This window comes from Manacus vitellinus, unplaced genomic scaffold, assembly GCF_001715985.3.
Source record: "Manacus vitellinus isolate BGI_N305 unplaced genomic scaffold, ASM171598v3 scaffold_60_pilon, whole genome shotgun sequence".
Taxonomy (NCBI): domain Eukaryota; kingdom Metazoa; phylum Chordata; class Aves; order Passeriformes; family Pipridae; genus Manacus; species Manacus vitellinus.
Window position 1 is genome coordinate 3287528 of NW_021940687.1, and position 18939 is coordinate 3306466.

The 18939-nt window shown below is 45.2% G+C and overlaps 1 protein-coding gene across 4 annotated transcripts in view; it reads right to left on the reverse strand.

Annotated features, from left to right (window-relative positions):
- Positions 1-5: 5 nt before the first annotated feature.
- Positions 6-18939, reverse strand: part of DGKD (diacylglycerol kinase delta) — a 48091-nt gene continuing 29157 nt past the window's right edge. For 2 of the 4 annotated variants that reach the window (XM_018083120.3, XM_029963704.1), the window contains 15 exons: positions 18604-18759; positions 17731-17859; positions 16692-16788; positions 16301-16411; positions 15477-15573; positions 14620-14727; positions 13895-14008; positions 13360-13494; positions 10976-11127; positions 10099-10210; positions 9841-9933; positions 9350-9469; positions 8910-9027; positions 7471-7601; positions 2242-6363 (listed from right to left, as the gene is read on the reverse strand). In XM_018083120.3, the coding sequence (XP_017938609.1) occupies positions 6274-6363; positions 7471-7601; positions 8910-9027; positions 9350-9469; positions 9841-9933; positions 10099-10210; positions 10976-11127; positions 13360-13494; positions 13895-14008; positions 14620-14727; positions 15477-15573; positions 16301-16411; positions 16692-16788; positions 17731-17859; positions 18604-18759 (1763 nt within the window). In that variant the 3' untranslated portion in view covers positions 2242-6273. Of the gene's footprint in view, positions 550-1308; positions 1703-2241; positions 6364-7470; positions 7602-8909; positions 9028-9349; positions 9470-9840; positions 9934-10098; positions 10211-10975; positions 11128-13359; positions 13495-13894; positions 14009-14619; positions 14728-15476; positions 15574-16300; positions 16412-16691; positions 16789-17730; positions 17860-18603; positions 18760-18939 lie in introns of those variants that run through there. The other 2 variants (XR_003916223.1, XR_003916224.1) reach the window with 2 other exon arrangements.

Below are 18939 nucleotides of genomic sequence, written 5' to 3' on the forward strand. Positions count from 1 at the left end.
CTCCTAAAAATTTCTTATTTTTTTTAAAACCCCTATACTGATACTCAGAAAGAATTTACTTCATCAGCCCTTGTGTTTTGAGGGCTTTATTATCCTGGTTTCCCATTTCTCCTGCCACTGTAGTGCAGAAATGTGTATTTTAAAAGCCTGCACTTGGGCTATCAGATGATCTTATGACTCCTGGTGCAGGGGATTGAAGAAAAGATACTCTAGGGTACCTCAAGATCTGCCCAGTTCTGCATGCCAGGGAATCATTTCAATCTAAACAATTACAGTGCTGGGCTCTCTGCTTTCTAGTTCACCTTCATTAAAAAAAAGGGATTTTTCTAAGGAGGGCTAGAAAAGGGTAAAGAGGAGAAAGAGGAAACTTCACAAGTGGATGGCAAGACAGAGGCTCCATATAATTTAAATTAACACTGTGGAGAGTTGTGATTCACAGTTGTCACAAACAGCTCTACCAAGGTCTCCCTCTCATCCTGGGCCCTGATTTCTTGCAAGACCTGCAGAAACCCAGTGTTCTGTGAGCCATCATCTCTCCCCATGAACCACCTGAAACGAAACAGTGCAGCCCATGAGTGCAAACCAACCTGCTCCTGGAGAAGGACCAGAAGGCTTAGGCCACCCCTTCCCTGCTCCCAGGAGGAAAAGCCATAGGCCACAAATGACCTTGTATTTTACCATGAAGGTCACTTGGTCACTGGAACTCTTCAAACAGAAGTTGCTCAAGAACTGCCATAAATCTTTTAGCTGTTAGAACATGAAATGTAACTTCCCACAGTCTCAGAACCTTCTTAGGTTCTTAATTCTCAGAACCTTCTGAGAATTAAACATCTCGAGCTGCTCCCAACCACAGAGCAGCCAAACAAGGAATTTACCTTATGACTCTGCAGTTGCTTTACAGGTGAGAAGTGGCAGGGCTGCTTCTGAACCTGTTAGTTTACAGAGCTGCCCATTCGGCTGGAGCAGATCTCCCTGCCTTCTCCTCAATTCTCAAGACACTTTACACTCTATTAAAAAACCCAAATACATAAACCCTCCCTACCCAACACCACCTAGGACAAGGGAAACACCAGAAGAATAAGAATACTTTGTGTTTTTAAAACTCATTGGCACTTCAAGATCTTCACAGCACACCTCTCTTCCCATCCACTCCCACCTCCTGAGATCCACGTGGTAGTTAAATCAAACCAAGAGGATGGCAGCCCTGAGCAGGTCTGACATCTCAGCAATGAGACACTGAGTGGGGCAATGTGTTTTTTTGCTATTGGCTTCTGTCACATAATTAAAAAAAAGACCAAAACAAATTACCTGTATCAGAGAAGTAAGAGTATCTTCTGCCTCTGCTGTTACTTTCTTTGCATGTTTTCTGTAGTGCCACCTAAAGAAGAGCCTTACACTCAGGTCTGATATGATTTTTCTTTTCTCCTTATTCCTGTTCTAGGTAACATTGTAATGATCAATTTTACCATTTTCATCTTGCAGGAGTATGCAACATTAGTATGATTTCTCATGTTCCTGTCACACAAAGTATCTCTCCACACTTCCATTTAACTATCAAGTACAAAGGTGTTTTTCACATAGAAAATATTCACGACCATTATAACTTACTTTCCATCTACTTTGCAACAGTACTGTGGAACTCTACAACCAGTTTAAATTAGTCTGCTGAAGTTTCCTGTCAGCATCTCATGAACACACCAATCTGTATGGATAGAAGAGAAAGTTTATCACAATCAGCTCTACGGACTCCTCACCCAAACACCTCCAAATTCTATCAAGTTTACAGGTGTCCTTTTATGGCACTGAGTTTCTACAGTCCATGAGAAAATTCCCTTCTCCCACATTTTTGTAAATGCACCTTCACTCGTTCCAGTTACTGTATACATTGCCTGCAGTACATAGAGTGCTCCCCTCCCACCCTGGCACAGCACCCATGGGAGCTCTGCAAACACATGAGGTAACAACACACACCCTACTGTGTTCCTGGAAGGGTCTGCCCATCGAGCTGGGGGTTTGCAGGCAGCAGAGCTATGAGCAGGATGAGCACCAGCAGAAACACCACATTTAAAACATCTTTTGTTCACTGCAAGATGTAGCTAATGAAAATAAACTACCTGATGTCTTCTACTCCAATTAAACCAGCACAAAAAGCTGCTACAAAACTAATCTACAACACTCCCATTTACTATTTCACTCCCCTCTAAGGAACAACTTCTGATGCAAGTCAGATAAAGCCACTTGATCACAGCACAGTTTTTTATTAGCTGGTTCCCACCAGACGGGCACAGCAGCCCTCTCACAACAAAATCAGTAACAGAGAATCCTTACTGGAAGCTCAGAAACATGTTTACTTTATATACAAGAAAAACTTATTTACAACAATCAACAGTAAACTATGTACAAAAAAAAAATACAAGAGACATTGCCATGGTAGTCACTGTATAAATTAACATAATAAATAGGAGGGAAGCAGGTCCCATTCTTAAGGCACAAAACCTTCTTCCCAAGCCTGTACAGGGATTCACTTGCTTCCCTATGCTTTTGACAGGATCACAGGAATGGCGGGGAGACCCCTGAGGAACAACAGTCGGTGGACAATGATATGGACACGCAGTCACTGCTAACAGCTGTAGAAAAGCATCATTTTTCATCCTTTCCTTTTTTTTTTTTCTTTTTACAGTACACACATCTTAAGATACAAAATATTTCTTGTAAACAGTCTTTATAAATCAGGTGGCTAGTATGCACATTTTTAAATAACACTAAAACAATGAACGAAGCTCCATTCGATTTGGGTGCAGAAACATTCCCAGGACTGGCACTGAAGGCCTTGGCAGAGCTGGAAGCCCCCAGGCTCCTGTGCAGCCCAGCCAGGCAGCACCTCTGTACAGCTCCCTCTGCTGCAGAGGAGGGGGCACGAAGATCCCCCGAGCCAAAACAGACAGGCTGGATCAGCCCTCGCGGAGGGAGCCCAGAGCAGGGCACCACTGGCAGCTGCTTCACGGGCCAAGCGTCCCTGGAGTCCCCAGTGCATGCAACCCCACCTAACCCCAATGGCATTCCCCAGAATCTGCCATCAAATATCCAGGACCGTGCCAGAGCGTGAGAGAACAGATTGAAGGAACCCTATGCCCATTGCAGCCACTGCCAAGGGGAGGGATGAGGAACAGAAGGTGCCGCGCGGCTCTCCCAGGAGTTGCATTTTTTAAGAGACTAAACACTGTGTGATATGTGCAGTCCTAGCTTCTCTCAAGCTGGTGTTTACCTGAGACTGCTGGACAGTCTCTTTTTTGGCAAAGCAGCAGATTTTATTAATTGTCTTTCCTGAGTTTCTCTCCCACAAAAGAATTATCAGATGCCGGAAGAGGAACTCGGAATAATGTACCCAGGAGTTCAGCTCCCTACTCTGCAGATGGCTCTCACTGTTCAACACAAATTGCCTCCATCTATTCACAAAATCTCTGCAACAGAAATCTGCATTATTCCCAGTGAGACACACAGAGCTATGGCCCTTTTGTTAGATCTATACCTTAACAAATATTCAAAGGCACTCAGGTTAAATGTGGATCCCATTTTCTAGCTCTTAAAAGAAGGTAGAACTCCCTCCCTGCCTCTGATAAGCAACAGACAGGAATATACTGGCTCTCAACCCTTTGATAAATGTGCATGCACACAAAAAGGATCTGAAGGCATTGCCACAAAGATCATAAAAGCAAAAGAAATGAAGATGGGTCTGTGCAGGCATCATCACTCAGAGCAGATGGCTAATATTGACAGATATGGCACGAATTAAGGAACATGCCTGAACGTAAAAACTCTGGATTCCTCTGTTGCTCTGGGCAGGAAGAGTAGAGAGAAGTTGTTTCTATGGAGGCAATAATTTAATCCCTCAGGGATTATGCAAGCAAGGCAAGTGCATATTGTTTATGCATCCTTAACCACGAGGTTGCCTGGGGAAAGTTCAGAGCAAGAACAGCTCCTTCACCACAAAGAGGAACAAACACAGATCTCACCTCTCCTCCAGAGTTCTCACCACAAAGAGGAACAAACACAGATCTCACCTCTCCTCCAGAGTTCCCACCTCACTCCCCTGCTGCACTCTCCTGGGAAGGCACTGGGATGTCCCAGCCAGGCCCATTCCTGGGACTGTCAGCAGGGAGGATGGCTGCAGCCTGGAGATCTCCTTAGGGGAGGCTTCTCATTGGCATCCACACACTGCTCTGGGCATCACCAAGCAAGTGGAAAAATACACTATGTCTGCAATTCTTATTGACCTGATGCCTCAGGAATTCAATATAGTGAGGGGGGTCTGTACTGAGAAATAAAAATACAGCTATGGAAGCAATTGCCAATGTATAGGTAGGAAAAACAAACTCAGGGCAAAGCTGGACGTATTTCTTGCTCAGTCCCCACAGTATTTATACCAGAAATGTTTCTACCTGGATCAAGCACATTAATCTTCTTTTATCTTCTCATGAGGAAAACCTGTCACCAGGCTGACTGGTTAGAACAGACAGGGAGAGCTGGAATAATCCTTGGTGAAATATGGAGAATCCAGTGGAGTTTGCCCAGAATGAAATCAGCCCAGAACCTTTATAAGCTGTCAAGTCTTTACATAAGCTAACTTGACTGCTTGTTGTTAGACTAGAGAGGTGATATCAATTTGATAAAAATCCTTACAAAGAAGAATGATGTCCTCAGGTAATGATCTTTCATGCCACTGTGTATGTGGCCTATTCTGTCTGCAGCCACAATCAGACAGGTGCCACTCTGTAATAATAAAAAAATAAAACACACACAAACTGACAGAGCAGTTAAAAATTTCTGCTGTCTCCCAACTTCTACAGCACTGGTTGTTCTCAAATTTCCTTTGCAGTGATAAACATGGTGATATAACTATCCATGCTGGTCTTGGGCTTTAACAGTCACCCAGCTGAGGCCAGGCACCTAGAAACTCTGAGTCAGAGGCATGAATTTTTCCATGCTACACTGTTGATGGAACCAAAGGCAATTTATCAACATACTTCTGTTTTCATTAAGATGCTCATGTCCTCAGTAACAATCCTCCTTCTCTCAGTGCTCTGATGTCTGAGAAGACATGGTATCTCTCTAAGGGGTACTGAGCCATCCTAGTCTTTTGGTATCACCTTGGAGTGAAGGAGCAAGGCAGCAAGAGAGACAAGCAAGGTGGAAAAAAAAGCCATTAAGACCAAGACAGGTGAAAAGATGCAAGTATTAGACATAAATCACATATTTTGTGACAGAAATAGTTTTCTGCACTGCAAGTTGAAGCAAAGAAACAGCTCTCTTGTTTGTGGCCACAGAAGTGGCACTAAATGGGCAGGCTGTTGCCCATCATTCTGCTCCCTCCACCGAGATGGAGTAAATTGTCCTATATCTCATTTCATTATGTTACACTTCTGTGCCGCCCAAACATCTCATTAGCTTTCCTCTCCCTTTTATCTGGCCTCCTGAAGATGAATTCAGAAGAGGGAATGTCAGAGCTGATCTCCTGCAACCTTCTGGCTCTCCAGAATTTCGTCTTTTCTTACTACCAGAATTTCTGAACAATTGTTTGTGATGCCTGAACACCTGATGATGTACCATTGCCCCTGGCTGGGACAGGAGAGCCAGGCCCAGTGGGAGGCCTGGCCAGCTGGTGAACCACATGCATTGTTTGTTGCAAAGGCATAAGTGAGTGAGAATCACTGATATTCATCGGAGGAGGTCTGTACTGACTTTGAATTTTGGATGCAAACTGCATGCAACTACAGGTGTATTAAAAAGGGAGAAGTAAGACAAAAGGACAAGCTTTGTCCCACTTATATATGCTAAATACAGGTGTGGCACAGAGATGAGTGGGAAAGTTTTGGGTCTGAAGAGACTGTCAGATGTTCCTGAACTAAGACTGGCCAATATATCTTTTGCCCTGAATTATTCTACTGTGATGAAGTTATCCAGTAAAGGTAGCTGTGTTGCAATTCTCAGGAGTCTTGCACTGTCACTGGAACCAGAACTTCCCACGTCAGAGGACGTGGCTCTTCCAACAGCGAGTGCGTTCCCTCCGGGAGGCTCTGCCGACTGCAGATCAGGTGCCTCTCCACTGGATGCAGCCGTACCCCACAGGAAAAAGTAGCACCATGCTTGGTTGATATGAGCTCTGAACAGCTCCAACTTGGCTGCTCAGTAGAGACAGTTGTGAGCACATCTGCTCGGTGAGGTGACTGCTGTGCAGTCAGCGGGAATGGTAGACACAGGCTGTGAAAACAGAGGCTAAGCCTCGCTGGCAGAAGTGCTCCGGCTCAGCTCCTTGATCCCGTGCAGGATCCTCTTCATGTGACCCACTTTGGTCACACCCAGGTCCTGGAAGAAAAGAGAAAACCTTACCCTCAGAGAAAGGCAGGGGGGAACTCCAGGTGGCCAAGCAATGGTTACAAACTAGTCAGCCAGTTACAAAGAGAGAAGAAAACCAACCAGAAAGATAACAAACCTGAGGGTTATATACAGCACTTCCAACCACATGTCAAAAAGCTACTAAGGATGCAGAGCAGGCACAGAGAAGTGTAGAGAAACAACAGCAGACTGTTAGCCAGAAACACAAATTGCTTTGGCTGTCAAAGACTGAGAGAACAGAAAGAGCACACAGATCAAGGACCTAAGCTAGCAGCCAAAACATGCAGGAACAACCAACCAGTCACATCAAATAACTGGTTACCATGCAACAAAACCCAGGCTGCAGCTGGATGGCATGTGGAGGGATCAGCTACACAGGTCACAGTAAACCTCCCAATGGGAACACAGTCAAAATCACACATGAGATCCAAGGAGCATTCGACAAATGCCACAAACCACTTCATAAGTGTTTTCCTGCTCTATGCAAGTGACCACAATGATGACATAAGTCTCTTGCACATACAAAGCACTTTCAAGTTCTCTCCATAGAGACAGTGTCTCCTGGTGAGGAGATGAAAAGTTGTGCAATGTGATTGCTAAGCACTATTAAAAAAGATTCTCTCTGTCTATGAGCCTCATCAAAGGGCACAATCACTTTTTCTGGTAACAAAGAAGTGTGATGATCTATTTGCCCAGTCACTGCACAGTAAGAACCAAATTCTGCCAATCACAGCACATTCTGCAAAGATGGGACAGTAGCCGAGAAGTTGAAAAGTTCCATCATTAAAATCAGAGACTCTCAAGAACACTATCTGAAATCTGTATGCTGGACTGTATCACATCTCTAGAAGACTGTGGCAGAACTGGACAGCTGGTCCCTCAACTACCTCTTCTACCTCCCCACTATTAAAAACCAGGTGACCTAAAACAGTGAGAAAACAAAACGAGACTGCAATGACCCTGTTTGTCTTGCCAGGGCACTGGAACGAACAGCAGGCAGACCACTTCCAAGCACATTCAGCACAGAAGTCATGCAGATGCAGCTGGCTATTTCTCATGAGCCAACCATGAAAGTACCTTGAGGTCCCTCCGCTCGAGGTGCAGGAGCTCAGAGCCCCGGACGTCATGGCGGATGAAGATATCCTTATACTCACAAAGACTGAGATGCTCAAGCCAGGCCGCAACCTCCTCCGTTCCCCAGAGGTGAACTGTCAGAGATGGAAAAGCAGGAGTGCATTGAGTACCCAGAATCCCAGGAGACAGTGAGAGATGAGGACACCACAGCACTGAGTGCCAGAGGAGGAGGGCAGCCAGGACCACAGCCTCAAACCAAGGGGAGGGCAGCATGACCTACGATCTCAAACAAAAGAGGTAGGACAGAGAAAGGTAAGAGGTGTTCCCTTAAGTAGAGGCTTGCTGTGGTACAGCCAGGAGGAAGTGCATGTTTGTTTTGATGGGATTGGATATGTTTTTTAAAGTTTACCCCTACGCTTTAGAAGAGTCAATTCACTGATACTCTTCTGTGTACAAAACAACAGGTTGATAAAATACATGATAAAGAATCACAGCACAGATTACTTTGCTATTATGTACAATCACTTGTGCTCAGTAAACAAAATGGCAAACTCCCCCTTGTCTGAGGAAAAGAGGAGGAGTTTAGAGGTTTAGACTTCCACCTTCTTGCACAGCCTCTAAATAAGAGAATAATAAAGTTTCCAAGTTCTGGGAGGCAACGAATGAACACCAGCCTGTCAGACAGAAGGAGACTGTACCCACAACCCCATGGCAGAGGACAGGACCCAGGAGCCCACAGAACAGGTAGTACTTCTGAATTTTAGAAGAAAGCCTTCATAAGGAGAGCACAAACCAAAAATCAACTAACCCAATTTGGAGAGAAAGTATCTTGAAAAGTACAGGTAGTACTTCTGAATTTTAGAAGAAAGCCTTCATAAGGAGAGCACAGACCAAAAATCAACTAACCCAATTTGGAGAGAAAGTATCTTGAATGGCAACTTGTTGATTCATGGCCAGTTTTTATCTAGTTACCAGTAGGATTAAAGGTCAGGGTGCACCTGTGGTGATGCTGATGCCCAACCAACTAGACATGAAACTTGATTAAAGCCTGAAGGTGAATCAATGAGAAAACAACATTTACCATATCACAGAGAATTAGCAGTGAAGAAACTGGAGTTATGCGGACTTGGGCCCCACAGTCATTTTGATACTTAAAATGCCAAAATCCTCAAATTCACTTCCCTAAACACCCCCTGAAATATCCCTGGAAATATGTAGAGAGAATTCTTCAGAGGGTACCTCCTGTTCCTGCTCAGGAATGTTTGTGTGGTACTGGGGGATCATGACTCAAAAAGGAGCAACAAACTACTCTGCCACATGAAGACGACTGAGTAGACCTCCAAGAAAAGGCAGATGCAGGTGAAACAGGAGGAATATGTGAGGAGACAGACAAAGAAGAGGTAGTGTGACAAAGAGACACAGTGAATGAGCAGACTGGGTACCCGGCAGTCCCATGCTACTATGAGTCTCCTTATTTTTGTTGTTCTTCTCCTTTTTAAACTTGGTCACCAGGCGGAATTTGCCACTGCGGCTGCGTTTAGAATAATCCAGCATCTGGTTCTGCAAGAACAGAAAGGGAAAATCAGGCTCTCAGTTGTAAATTGATTGGGATGAACCAAGAGCAACAACCACTGTCAAGCTCAGTTCCACGACCTTGTAAGAGAGGGAAAAAAAATTCTAAACTCATTCTGATCAAGAAAGGAAAGGAAGCAGAGAAAGTTCATCCCATGTCAGCCAAGGGATCTTAGCAGGAAATTACTTTCTTTAGCCCTGGGGAGCTGAGTTTCCTTCTTAATGACGTTTTCTCACATCAGTCATACAGTCACAGCCAACTAGGGAAAAAGAGAACAGCTAGGGAAAAAATAGCCCTGGTTCTCCTCACCTCCTCATCACAGGGCTCCATAAGCTGCCACAGCCAAGGGATGTCTGCCAACTTCCTCAGCTGGAGGTCCATGTCTGCCAGGGCTGCCTGGAGCTGCTCCTTCTGGGGAGGATCTAATTGCTAGATCAGAAATGGAAACAGAGTAGAGTTAAAACCACATGGTGGAACACACAGTCAGGCCCTTGCCTCAAAATCCCTAGCTAACAAAGCAGTTCCTCCTTATAAAAGGAAGTGCACAGCAAGCACTCTGTCCAGACCTTACCAAGCCAATGATTCTCATCTGTTCTGAGCTCCAAACTCCACAGAGTCTACCTTGACTGCTCATCATGCCCATGTAGCAAAATCATCCTAATTCCTGGATGATAACATTTAAACTGACTGTAGAGTTACAAAGACAAGGAAGCCCAAGACCAGCAAAATGTTATGCCAAGGTAATAGGAGGAGAGGGGAGGAAGTGAGAGGCTGCTTTCCTCCTGCTTTGTGTTCCTTACCAGAGCCATCTTGCCTGCCAGCAGCAGCTCTGTCTCATTGTGCAGGGCTTTGACATTATTCACCAACTCTACCACGAGGCTGCAGTTCAGACCCTGCAGGGAAGCAATTCATGCACAAGTTAAGCCTGATAGTGCAGAAGTCTGAGCAGTCAAAAGGAAGAAGTCTTACACAAGCAGGGCCTACTTTTGGTCAATCAGAAAGGAAAACCAAGAGCTATGGAGTGAGGACAAAATGGGAGATGCCAATGAGTGACGTACCTCTGTAGACTTGGATTTAGCGTAGACTTTGTCCATAGACTTGGAGCTGGCATTGACAGCATGGGCAAGCTCCTGTTCCATGTCCTGATAGGACTGGGCTATTTCCCGAATGCTAAAGAGAGAATTAGATTGCATCAGCACGTGCTCAAAGCAGGAGATCTCTTCTGACTGGGGATCTCCTCCTAACACCCCTCTGAGCGACAGGGGCAGGGCTGGGGCACAGGAGGGGCACAGCCCCTGGCAAAGCAGGGCAGTTCTCCCCCCACAGTGAGCACACACAGGCAGATCTCACGGGCACAACTCCAGGTGCATGTTCAATTCTGCAAACAAATTGGGATCAGTGTGAAATACAACCCAGACATTTTAGTATGGCCACGGTGAAGTGAAAGGCAGCTGCACTTAGGGCAACTTAATTAACACTTCTCTGATGATTCTGGGAATTTTCTCTCAGAAGCTCAGACCAAGGTGCAGAATGTCTGACCAAAGGATGAACAGATGAGCATACAGTGACTTCTTCCAAAAAATCTCTGCTGGGCATCAGGGTTACAAGAACCCAGGTTGTCATCTGAGCTCCCAGAGAGGCTTTTGTTTCTTTTCTGATAAAAAGTAATTTATATTCAAAGATAATGGGTTCTTTCAGATTAAAGTATCCATGTTTGCTCACAACAGTAATATTTTTTGTTCATAATGGCCTAAGAAAGTTTATTCAACTTCAAACCTTGTGCAGATGGGACAGTGCATAATGAATGAGGCTGCTCCCAGTGACATGGACCAGCACTGTAGAGGGTGAGAGTGAACAGGAGCATCTCTAGGAACAGGAAGTATGACTCCAGGCCCCAAAGGAGGGCTCTATCACCAAAAGCAGGTTGAGTCGCACCTGTGGATCAGAGCACCTGCAGCTTGACCAAACTGGTTGATCTGAGTGGATTCCTCTTCAGACATGATCTCTGGTTGCAGAGAGAAAGACGAGGGTCGGGACAACTCACACTTCTGTTTGTCCTCCCAGGACTTGAGGGTGCTCTCAAATGCCTAAAAACACAACAAGCAAACTATCAGGTACCTTGTGAAGCTCCTGTAAAAACCCAACGATTGTGCCTACACCTGTAAAACATGTAGATCTGGTCCAGACACTTTTCATTGCAGGACCCAGCTGCTGAGATGCCTAGAACTTTGCTAACTAGCTGGGTGGACTGAAGTTTTCCATGCCACATGCTTGCTTTGCTTTAATTTTTGTTTAAGCATAGTTTTAGTCAAAATTGGTAGGCCAGTTCCAAGGGCCAGACTAGTAAAAATACATCCATTTCCTACTGGCGACAGCCTTTTCTTTGAGTGGCTCTATAACCTCTACACTTCACTATTACTGTGACACCTCAGAGCTTGAAATTAAAAATGTTCAAGGCTCCTCCATATCTGGAAGTAAATGGTGTTTCCCTAGGAACTGGTGGGTCAAGCAACTGAACTCAGAGCTAGGACCTGTCCTGTTTGCACCCTTACTGATATTCCTGGCAGCAGCTAGTGGTGTGGGAAGAACCAAAACAGATCCAATGCAGAAGGATCAAAACTGAATACAGTGAGAATGAAAACTGTGGAGCCCTGTGGTAAAGTAATCCCTTCCCCTACTGCCCCTCCTCCAGGACTTTGTCAGGCTCAGTCAGCTCTGTCAGCTCAGTGCAAGCTACCTGATCTCAGTCCTGCTGATGACTCTTCACTGGTCCAGATGAGGCCACATAAGGGAATTTTTTTCCATCTTCAGTTTAGGAAACTATATATCCAAAATCACATTTGAAAAATGTTACCAAAGGTACAGGGTCACATGCATGAAGAGAGGACCCCAGTTCATCAACTGAATAGGACAGGTTTGCTCTGTGAAGGAAGGGGTGTGCCATGATCATCAAAAGGACAGCAGGAAAAACAAGGATAAGCCCATGGCCACGACAAAGTTGTGTGTTGCTCTGCAAAACTGGAACCTATTCCTCAGTAGCAATTCCATACCTGCAAAATCAGGTCTGCAGGCAGTGAGGAATGGGATGGCACAACCACAGCCACGGCTTCAGGTGGCCCAACACACAGCACACTCACAAGAGACTGCTGTGTCCTCTCTACCTCTTGTGCTTCACTCCACCTTCCCCACCATCCCCACATATAAGCTGCCTCTCCTTTTTTCCCCTCCCTTTACCATTTCAGCAGGAATCGTGTTCCCCCTTGCTCTCTCTCTTCAGACTAGATATAAGAAAGACATTTCATATGATGAAGGTTATGAAATGCTGGCAGAGGTTGCCCAGAGAGGTGGTGGCTGCCTCATCTCTGGCAACATTCATGGTCAGGTTGGACAGGGCTTTAGGTAGCCTGGTCTAGGGGAAGGTGTCCCTGCTCATTGCAGGGGGGTTGCATTAGATGACCTTTAAGGTCCCTCCCAACCCAAACCATTCCACGGTTCTATGATCATTACCCACAGCAGCTTTGTATGCCCACCTTTGCTTTCTCTTCATACTACCATGTTTATAACTTCCTGCCTGTATGAGGCTGCTTTCACTTTTTCTCTTTGCTCTTCTCTCTTTTCTTGTAATTCAGCAGAGGAGTCTTTTGCAGAGGACCTTGATTTGCTCTGGAAACTGGGTAAAGGGGCACTGTGGTGCAAAGTATCAAGAGCTGCTCTCAACTTAACTGTTTATGCATGGACAGTCACAGAATTGGGAGGAATCATAAAGCCTGTTTGTGCCACAGCAAAGCCTTTATCCTCTCCTTTGGCTTACCCTCAGTCAGTAAATAAGCAGTAAAAGAGCAAGGAGGCTTCCTTATCTGCTAGTACTCATCAGATATATTTGAAAATTATGAGACTGACAAACACTTCTGAACAAGGCATAAGATGCTGCTTTACATGGTCAATGAGGTATAAGCCACATACTGAGCAGTAATGAGAAATTAAGATATTAACCATCTGAATCTAGACAATCCATGGCAGTTGGTGAGGCAGGCACCCTGTGGGAAAAACAGCATGCAAGTGTGTTAAGAAACACTGTCACCAGGCACCTAGAAAAGGAAGTAAAATAAGCTTGCATAAACAACCTTATTTATGCCAATTCCCAAGTGGTGAATGCAAGTCTGATCACATTCTTTCCCAAAAGTTTTATGGTGTGTAACAAAATATGCTTCTTGCATTCACAAAGATAACATTCACGTGTGGCTGTTGCCCCATTCTCCAGAAATATGAGACATAAAAACACGTGTGTGCTGCAAGAGTGTATGCAAGGCTGCTCTTACCCTGTCTCGGGTGAGGGTCTGTGCCCTGTTCTTATGGACAATCCAAATGTAACCTGGAGGCTGGATCCAGGCCTCTCCATCCACTTGCACGGGAACTCCCTCTTCTCCAAGGATTGCTATCTTCACCGTCCGACACTGCAAGAAGTGACTGCATCAGAAAAGCTCTAAAATGTTGGTTTTCCAAAAGCATGAGCCATTCTCTGTCTTTGCAAAGCCCTTCCCCAGGTGCTGGAGCTTTGGTGCTACTTGAGCCATCTGTGTCTGGGCAGCAGGGCACACCTTGCCCTTGAGCAGCAGGGAGCACTTGCTGTGTCTTTGGATGAACCTGTATTTGAGTTGTTGGTCTAACTCCTACCACAGTGAACGCTAGCAAACAACTCCATGCTCAAATCGCCCCTGAATATTCTCATTTCCAGCCCTGGTGGATGCTCTTTTCATGGACCAGAGAGAGCACAAAGGAGAGCTTTACTGACTGAAGCTGGTTCTGAAGCTGGAGAGGGGGCAGGCACGAAGAGCTCAGGGAAGCGGGTGGTACCTGTGCAATGCGGTGGTGCTGCAGGTTGATCACACGTGACACTGCCATCTGCATGCTGCCAAACACGGCCACCACCTCCAAAATCTTGTCATCAAAGGAAGGGGCTGTAAATGTCTGCCAGATACAGGGGAGAGAGAATTCAGATGACATACAGCTCTGTCGAAGAGGTTTCCTTTAACCCCTTACTGGTGCAGATCTGGGGGTCTGCTTTCAAATGTGCTCTTTAATCTGTATAAAATTAACAAGGCTTGAAGCTGACAATCTGCAGTGAACCAGCAGGGAGAAAAAGGAGGCTTGATAGTTCCACTGTGCTTCCAATGGCTAAAGTATAATGCAGACACACAGGCTGTAGGACACAAGGTAATAATTATTCTTCACAAAGTAGGTACTCCTTCAATAAATACAATAAATACAACGTTTCTGAGTAAATCTACCTGCCTTTGCCTTCAAGGGGCTTTACTTCTCCACCAGTCTATGGTGACAAGGTCAACCTAAAACACTTCCTGCAGCTCCAAATAGTCTGGTGATGTTTCTACTGAATCATTACAGACTGCCTGGGTACAAAGCTGCTGAAGACTGAATTTCAGTATCTTACCCACTTCCCAAAGAAAGTACAAGCAGACAGGCCCCTTGACCTCTTCTTGCAAGTACTCTTCTCAGGGGCTCTGACTTCAAAAGCAACACTAAGTAGAAACATTTCCTGGATTGCCTTAGAGAATACTCACATCATCTTCCTTGGTTCCCCCCCAGAAGTTGGTGCCCCCTGCGTAGCTGGGGATGTTGAGTACAGCAATCCCCTGGAGACTGGGCAGAGGGATTGGCCTCCCATCACACTGCACAGAAAAGAAGGCAACACTGCTCTCAGCCCAGCAGGAGAGAGCCCCTCCTGCCAGACCACATGCTCTAAGAACAGAAAACAGCCAACACAGTTTAGTAATACATTAATTCAGGTTTCTTCCTGTTTATTTTTGACCTAGCAGAGTAGAACTATCCACTCAAGTCTCAAGAGCCACACCTCTTTTGGCAGACATGGATTTTAGAGAGATACTGTTGCTTCTTTTCCTCTAACAGGAACAGGGAACACCTGAGGGGCTTGGCAAAACCTCCCGGTTTATTCCTCCAGAAAGGGGAATAAAACTCATGAAACACCTATGTGATGAGGGTCTCCTCCTGCAAGTTACCTGTTTATGTTTTATATGGCCTATACAATAGTAATTTTACCCAGTCAGATGCACATTACAGCACAGTCAAATCAAGAGCTTTCCACTGGACCTACTATCTAAAATGATGCGTTCACATTAGATACCACATGTACCATAACAATCCATGCTGAACACTGAGCTGGGAACAGCAAACACTTTCCAGTGAGATGATACTTCCCTTATGGTCTGAGAATAGAAGTTATCCTCCAGAACCAGGAAAAGCCACTTTTAGTTGTATCAGGCAGGCGAATGTCACTAAGTAGAATCACCATGCCAAAGTCACAGTGCCCAAAGGAGATGCAATTAGGCATCCCAGGAATCCCAGAATCCCAGATGCAATTAGGTATCTTTAGGAACAGAAGAGCATGCTAATTCCTCACCTCCAGCAAGACTTTCTGCTCCAGGTTTTTATATGTTCTGTGCAGCAGCTCCTTGGTCCCCAATACTCCGTACCACATCATGTTCTTTGTACGACTTCTAAGGGGGCAAATCAAAAGAGAAGAAGTCAGCACAGACATTTACCCTTTCACCAAGAAGGAAGAAAAACCTCACATTGAAATGATACCTGCTATGTCCTAAAACACAAAGGTGCTCTGCTTCCAAAAGGGTCAAGCACTCCGAGTGGTCACCATATGTATTAGGGAACTACTTCCCTTTAAATACGTGTCAGGTAGGAACTGAGGATGACTGAGTAACACACGCTACCAGGAACATACACAGACTCCCCTGGCACAGAACTTGTCCATCTCATACATCAGGACATCAACAGTGTTTGGCTGTATTAGCTCAAGTACAGTAAATGTACCAATCCTGGGCTACACAAAGCATCCTGCAGCTGCCCAGGTATTCAAAAGGCCAAACCCGAAGTTTGTATTAAGACAGGATCAAGGCCAAAACCAGCCTTTGTGGTACTTGTGCTCCTCTTGTGGCTAAATAGCCCAGGAGAAAAACCTTTGAGATGACATAAAAAGAACAAATGCACTCAATTTACACCAACATAACTACTTAAAGACCTTATAGCATAATAAATCAGTAATAAATCAGTAATTTATCTCCTCTGTCATGATTTCAAGCCTCGAAGGAGATTATTTACACAACACACCTATTCAGCACATGTGTACACAACCAGCTTCCAAACCACACAGAAGAATGAAGTGGTTTCAGTCACTTCTAGCATCAATCCAAAGGTCAAAGCCAAACCCACCTGCATTTCTCTGGGTGCTCATCACGTTTGTTGTTGAAGTCCAAAGAAATCTTTGCATCCAGTCCAATTCCAAAGTAGTTATTCATGACACACTTCTCTGTGTAACATTCACTGTCAATCAGAACAAAACTCCCATTCGTAACTCTGGGTACCATTTGATGTGTATCTCACACAGAATCCCAGAGTCACTTAGGGTGGAAAAGACCATCCAGCCCAACTGTGTCCAATGTGTAACTGCGTGTCTAACTCCATAAGCTGCCATTCCCTGGCACCCAGTCATGTAAGTCTGGGCTGCTGCAGCCTGTTACTCTGCTCTGGAAACTAATCCACTTCTCCTGAGGTCTGTTTGGAAATGCCCACTCCCTCTCTTCAAACTCCTGCACATACTCACAGATTTTCAGGCTCAGAGTTAAAGGGATCAGCGTGAATCAGCAGCCGGCTGATGACAGAGCTCCCAGGCAAAGAACCAGACATGCCAGCACGGATATCTGTAGGAAAATTGGCCATGGAGGAGAGTGCTGCTAATCATAAGCAGAAAACAGGTAACTTCAATCTCCAAGACAAGATAACAAGAGTTAATGTATTCTGCCCTGTCATTCGTGGAGAAAGCAAATAGCATTAGTGCTTTCTTCCACTCTGGAGGCTTAGCTCTTTTGACAAGCAGAAGGATTTCTGAGGCTGCCTGCAGGGTTTCTGCCTGACAGTGTATTGCCTAAGGCCAGCAGCACAGTTGCACAGGAACATGGAAAAAAACAATAGGAGTGTGTTCTCTGCAGTAGCCTTTTTGTTCCACGGTGAGACACGTAATGTCCCTCCTCCAGTTACTGGAGTAAGAGTAAAGTTATTATCCAAGTTGCTCAAGAAACTACTGTCTCCTGCTTCTTAAATTATCAACTGGTGACCCACAAGCAGTAGGTTTGTCAGAGAGGAAGGAAATTACCTGCCTCTAGAAGAGGCAATTTGTACAAGTAATTTGGAGGAAGAGGTGGAAGGACACTGCCACAGTGATGGGGAGAAGTTGCTACTCAAGAAGTGGGAAGTGGGAATTCTGCTGGGTCTGTGCACTTCCAGTGACTTCAGTCGTCACATGAAGGGACTCCCAAACTATGGCTGCCACTCTTCAGAAACCTTTCTCATATCCCCCTTCTCTAGGTTACTTTGAGATCAGCATCTCCTTACAATTGGTACCTAAATTCTGCCACTTCACAGCGTTAATGATAATCTGTGTCTAGGTCTTAGCTACAAACTGGAAATTATTGCAGCTCACTCCAAGCCTCCTCTTGAGGTCATCCATAAGGGGATTTCTCTCCTGCACAAAAGAGCATCTGGCAGGACAATGTCATGTTTTCTTGTGGGGACTGCAGCCTGTGCTACTGTCACCCATGCTCCAGCTGGCTGCCTCAGTGGGAAGAGGTGGGTGTCACACTTACTTGGGTAGAGGATTTTTGTGTTCAGCATTGGCAAGTTGTCCCGGTTTCCTGTCTGGGGAGGAAGAGATGCAGAGCTGCCCAGCGACAAACTTCCTTTGTTTATTAGTCTTTCGCAAGGAGACTTGGAGGCTGTAAAACACAACACAAACATGGCTATTGACAAACAATGCTGTGATTCAGACCAGCACAGGGCAGCGCAGTCCAAGCAGCAAGACTGGGTCAGGACTCACTCAACAGCAAAACACTTGAGCCACCAGAAAACAAAGAGTTGACAGAACCAGTCATTAAGAGACAGAGACATTATATATGTGCTGCCAGAAAAACTCACAGACTAGAAGCACCAAAATGCCACATGAAAAATGTGGAGATGAAAAAAAGCTGGTGCCAGCAGCGTAAGACAGAGTATTTGGCTCCCAATCAACACTCAGGGAAGTTTCAAATATATCTGCAGTGCTCAGGGATCTCTAACAAATTACTCAAATAACACATTGATTAAAGCAAACTGGCTGCTGTTCTCTGTCATCTGCAAAGGATGGCAGGGAAATGTTGCCAGGTACACGACATGAAAAATGCTCAAGACCGTCCTTGTCCAAGCACTGAAAGCCAAGAGAACCCAGATTACTGGCTAAGGTGCAAGAAAATTCATCACTCCTAGGCTCCATATGCTATGAGCACAGACCAGCCATCAGAGAGGTAGCAAAAAGTGAGGTGTATAATGCACAGAAACATGCAGGGCCTGAAGAGCAATCATGCAAAAATTAGAGAAAAACACAACACACCAGGTAATACATGTAACACCACCTTCCCTTTTTACAACTAACACAACTGGAATGCACAGGCAAGACCTGCCTGGTGGTGGCTCCAGAGCAGTACCTTTCCTCCTCCCCTTGGACACTCCACAGCTGCTGCTGTGTGATGACTGCAGGGACATTTTATCCTCGTTCCTCAGCTCCTTGCCCTCCTCAGAGGATGACAGACTAAGCAGGAAACCCTCTTGCTCCTGGGTCTGGGCATTTTGCTCATCTACAGCTGTATGGAGAGAGAAAGTAGGTGAGTTTCTCACAGCTCTTCCAGCAAGGAATACCTCCCACTGATGTAAATAAAAACAGGATGGGACTCTACATGTCCCAATTCCTTAAAGGAAAGAACAGGAATAACAAAAAGCTCAGGTACTCAGACATCTTGAGATGTAAACTGTGTTACAGGTGA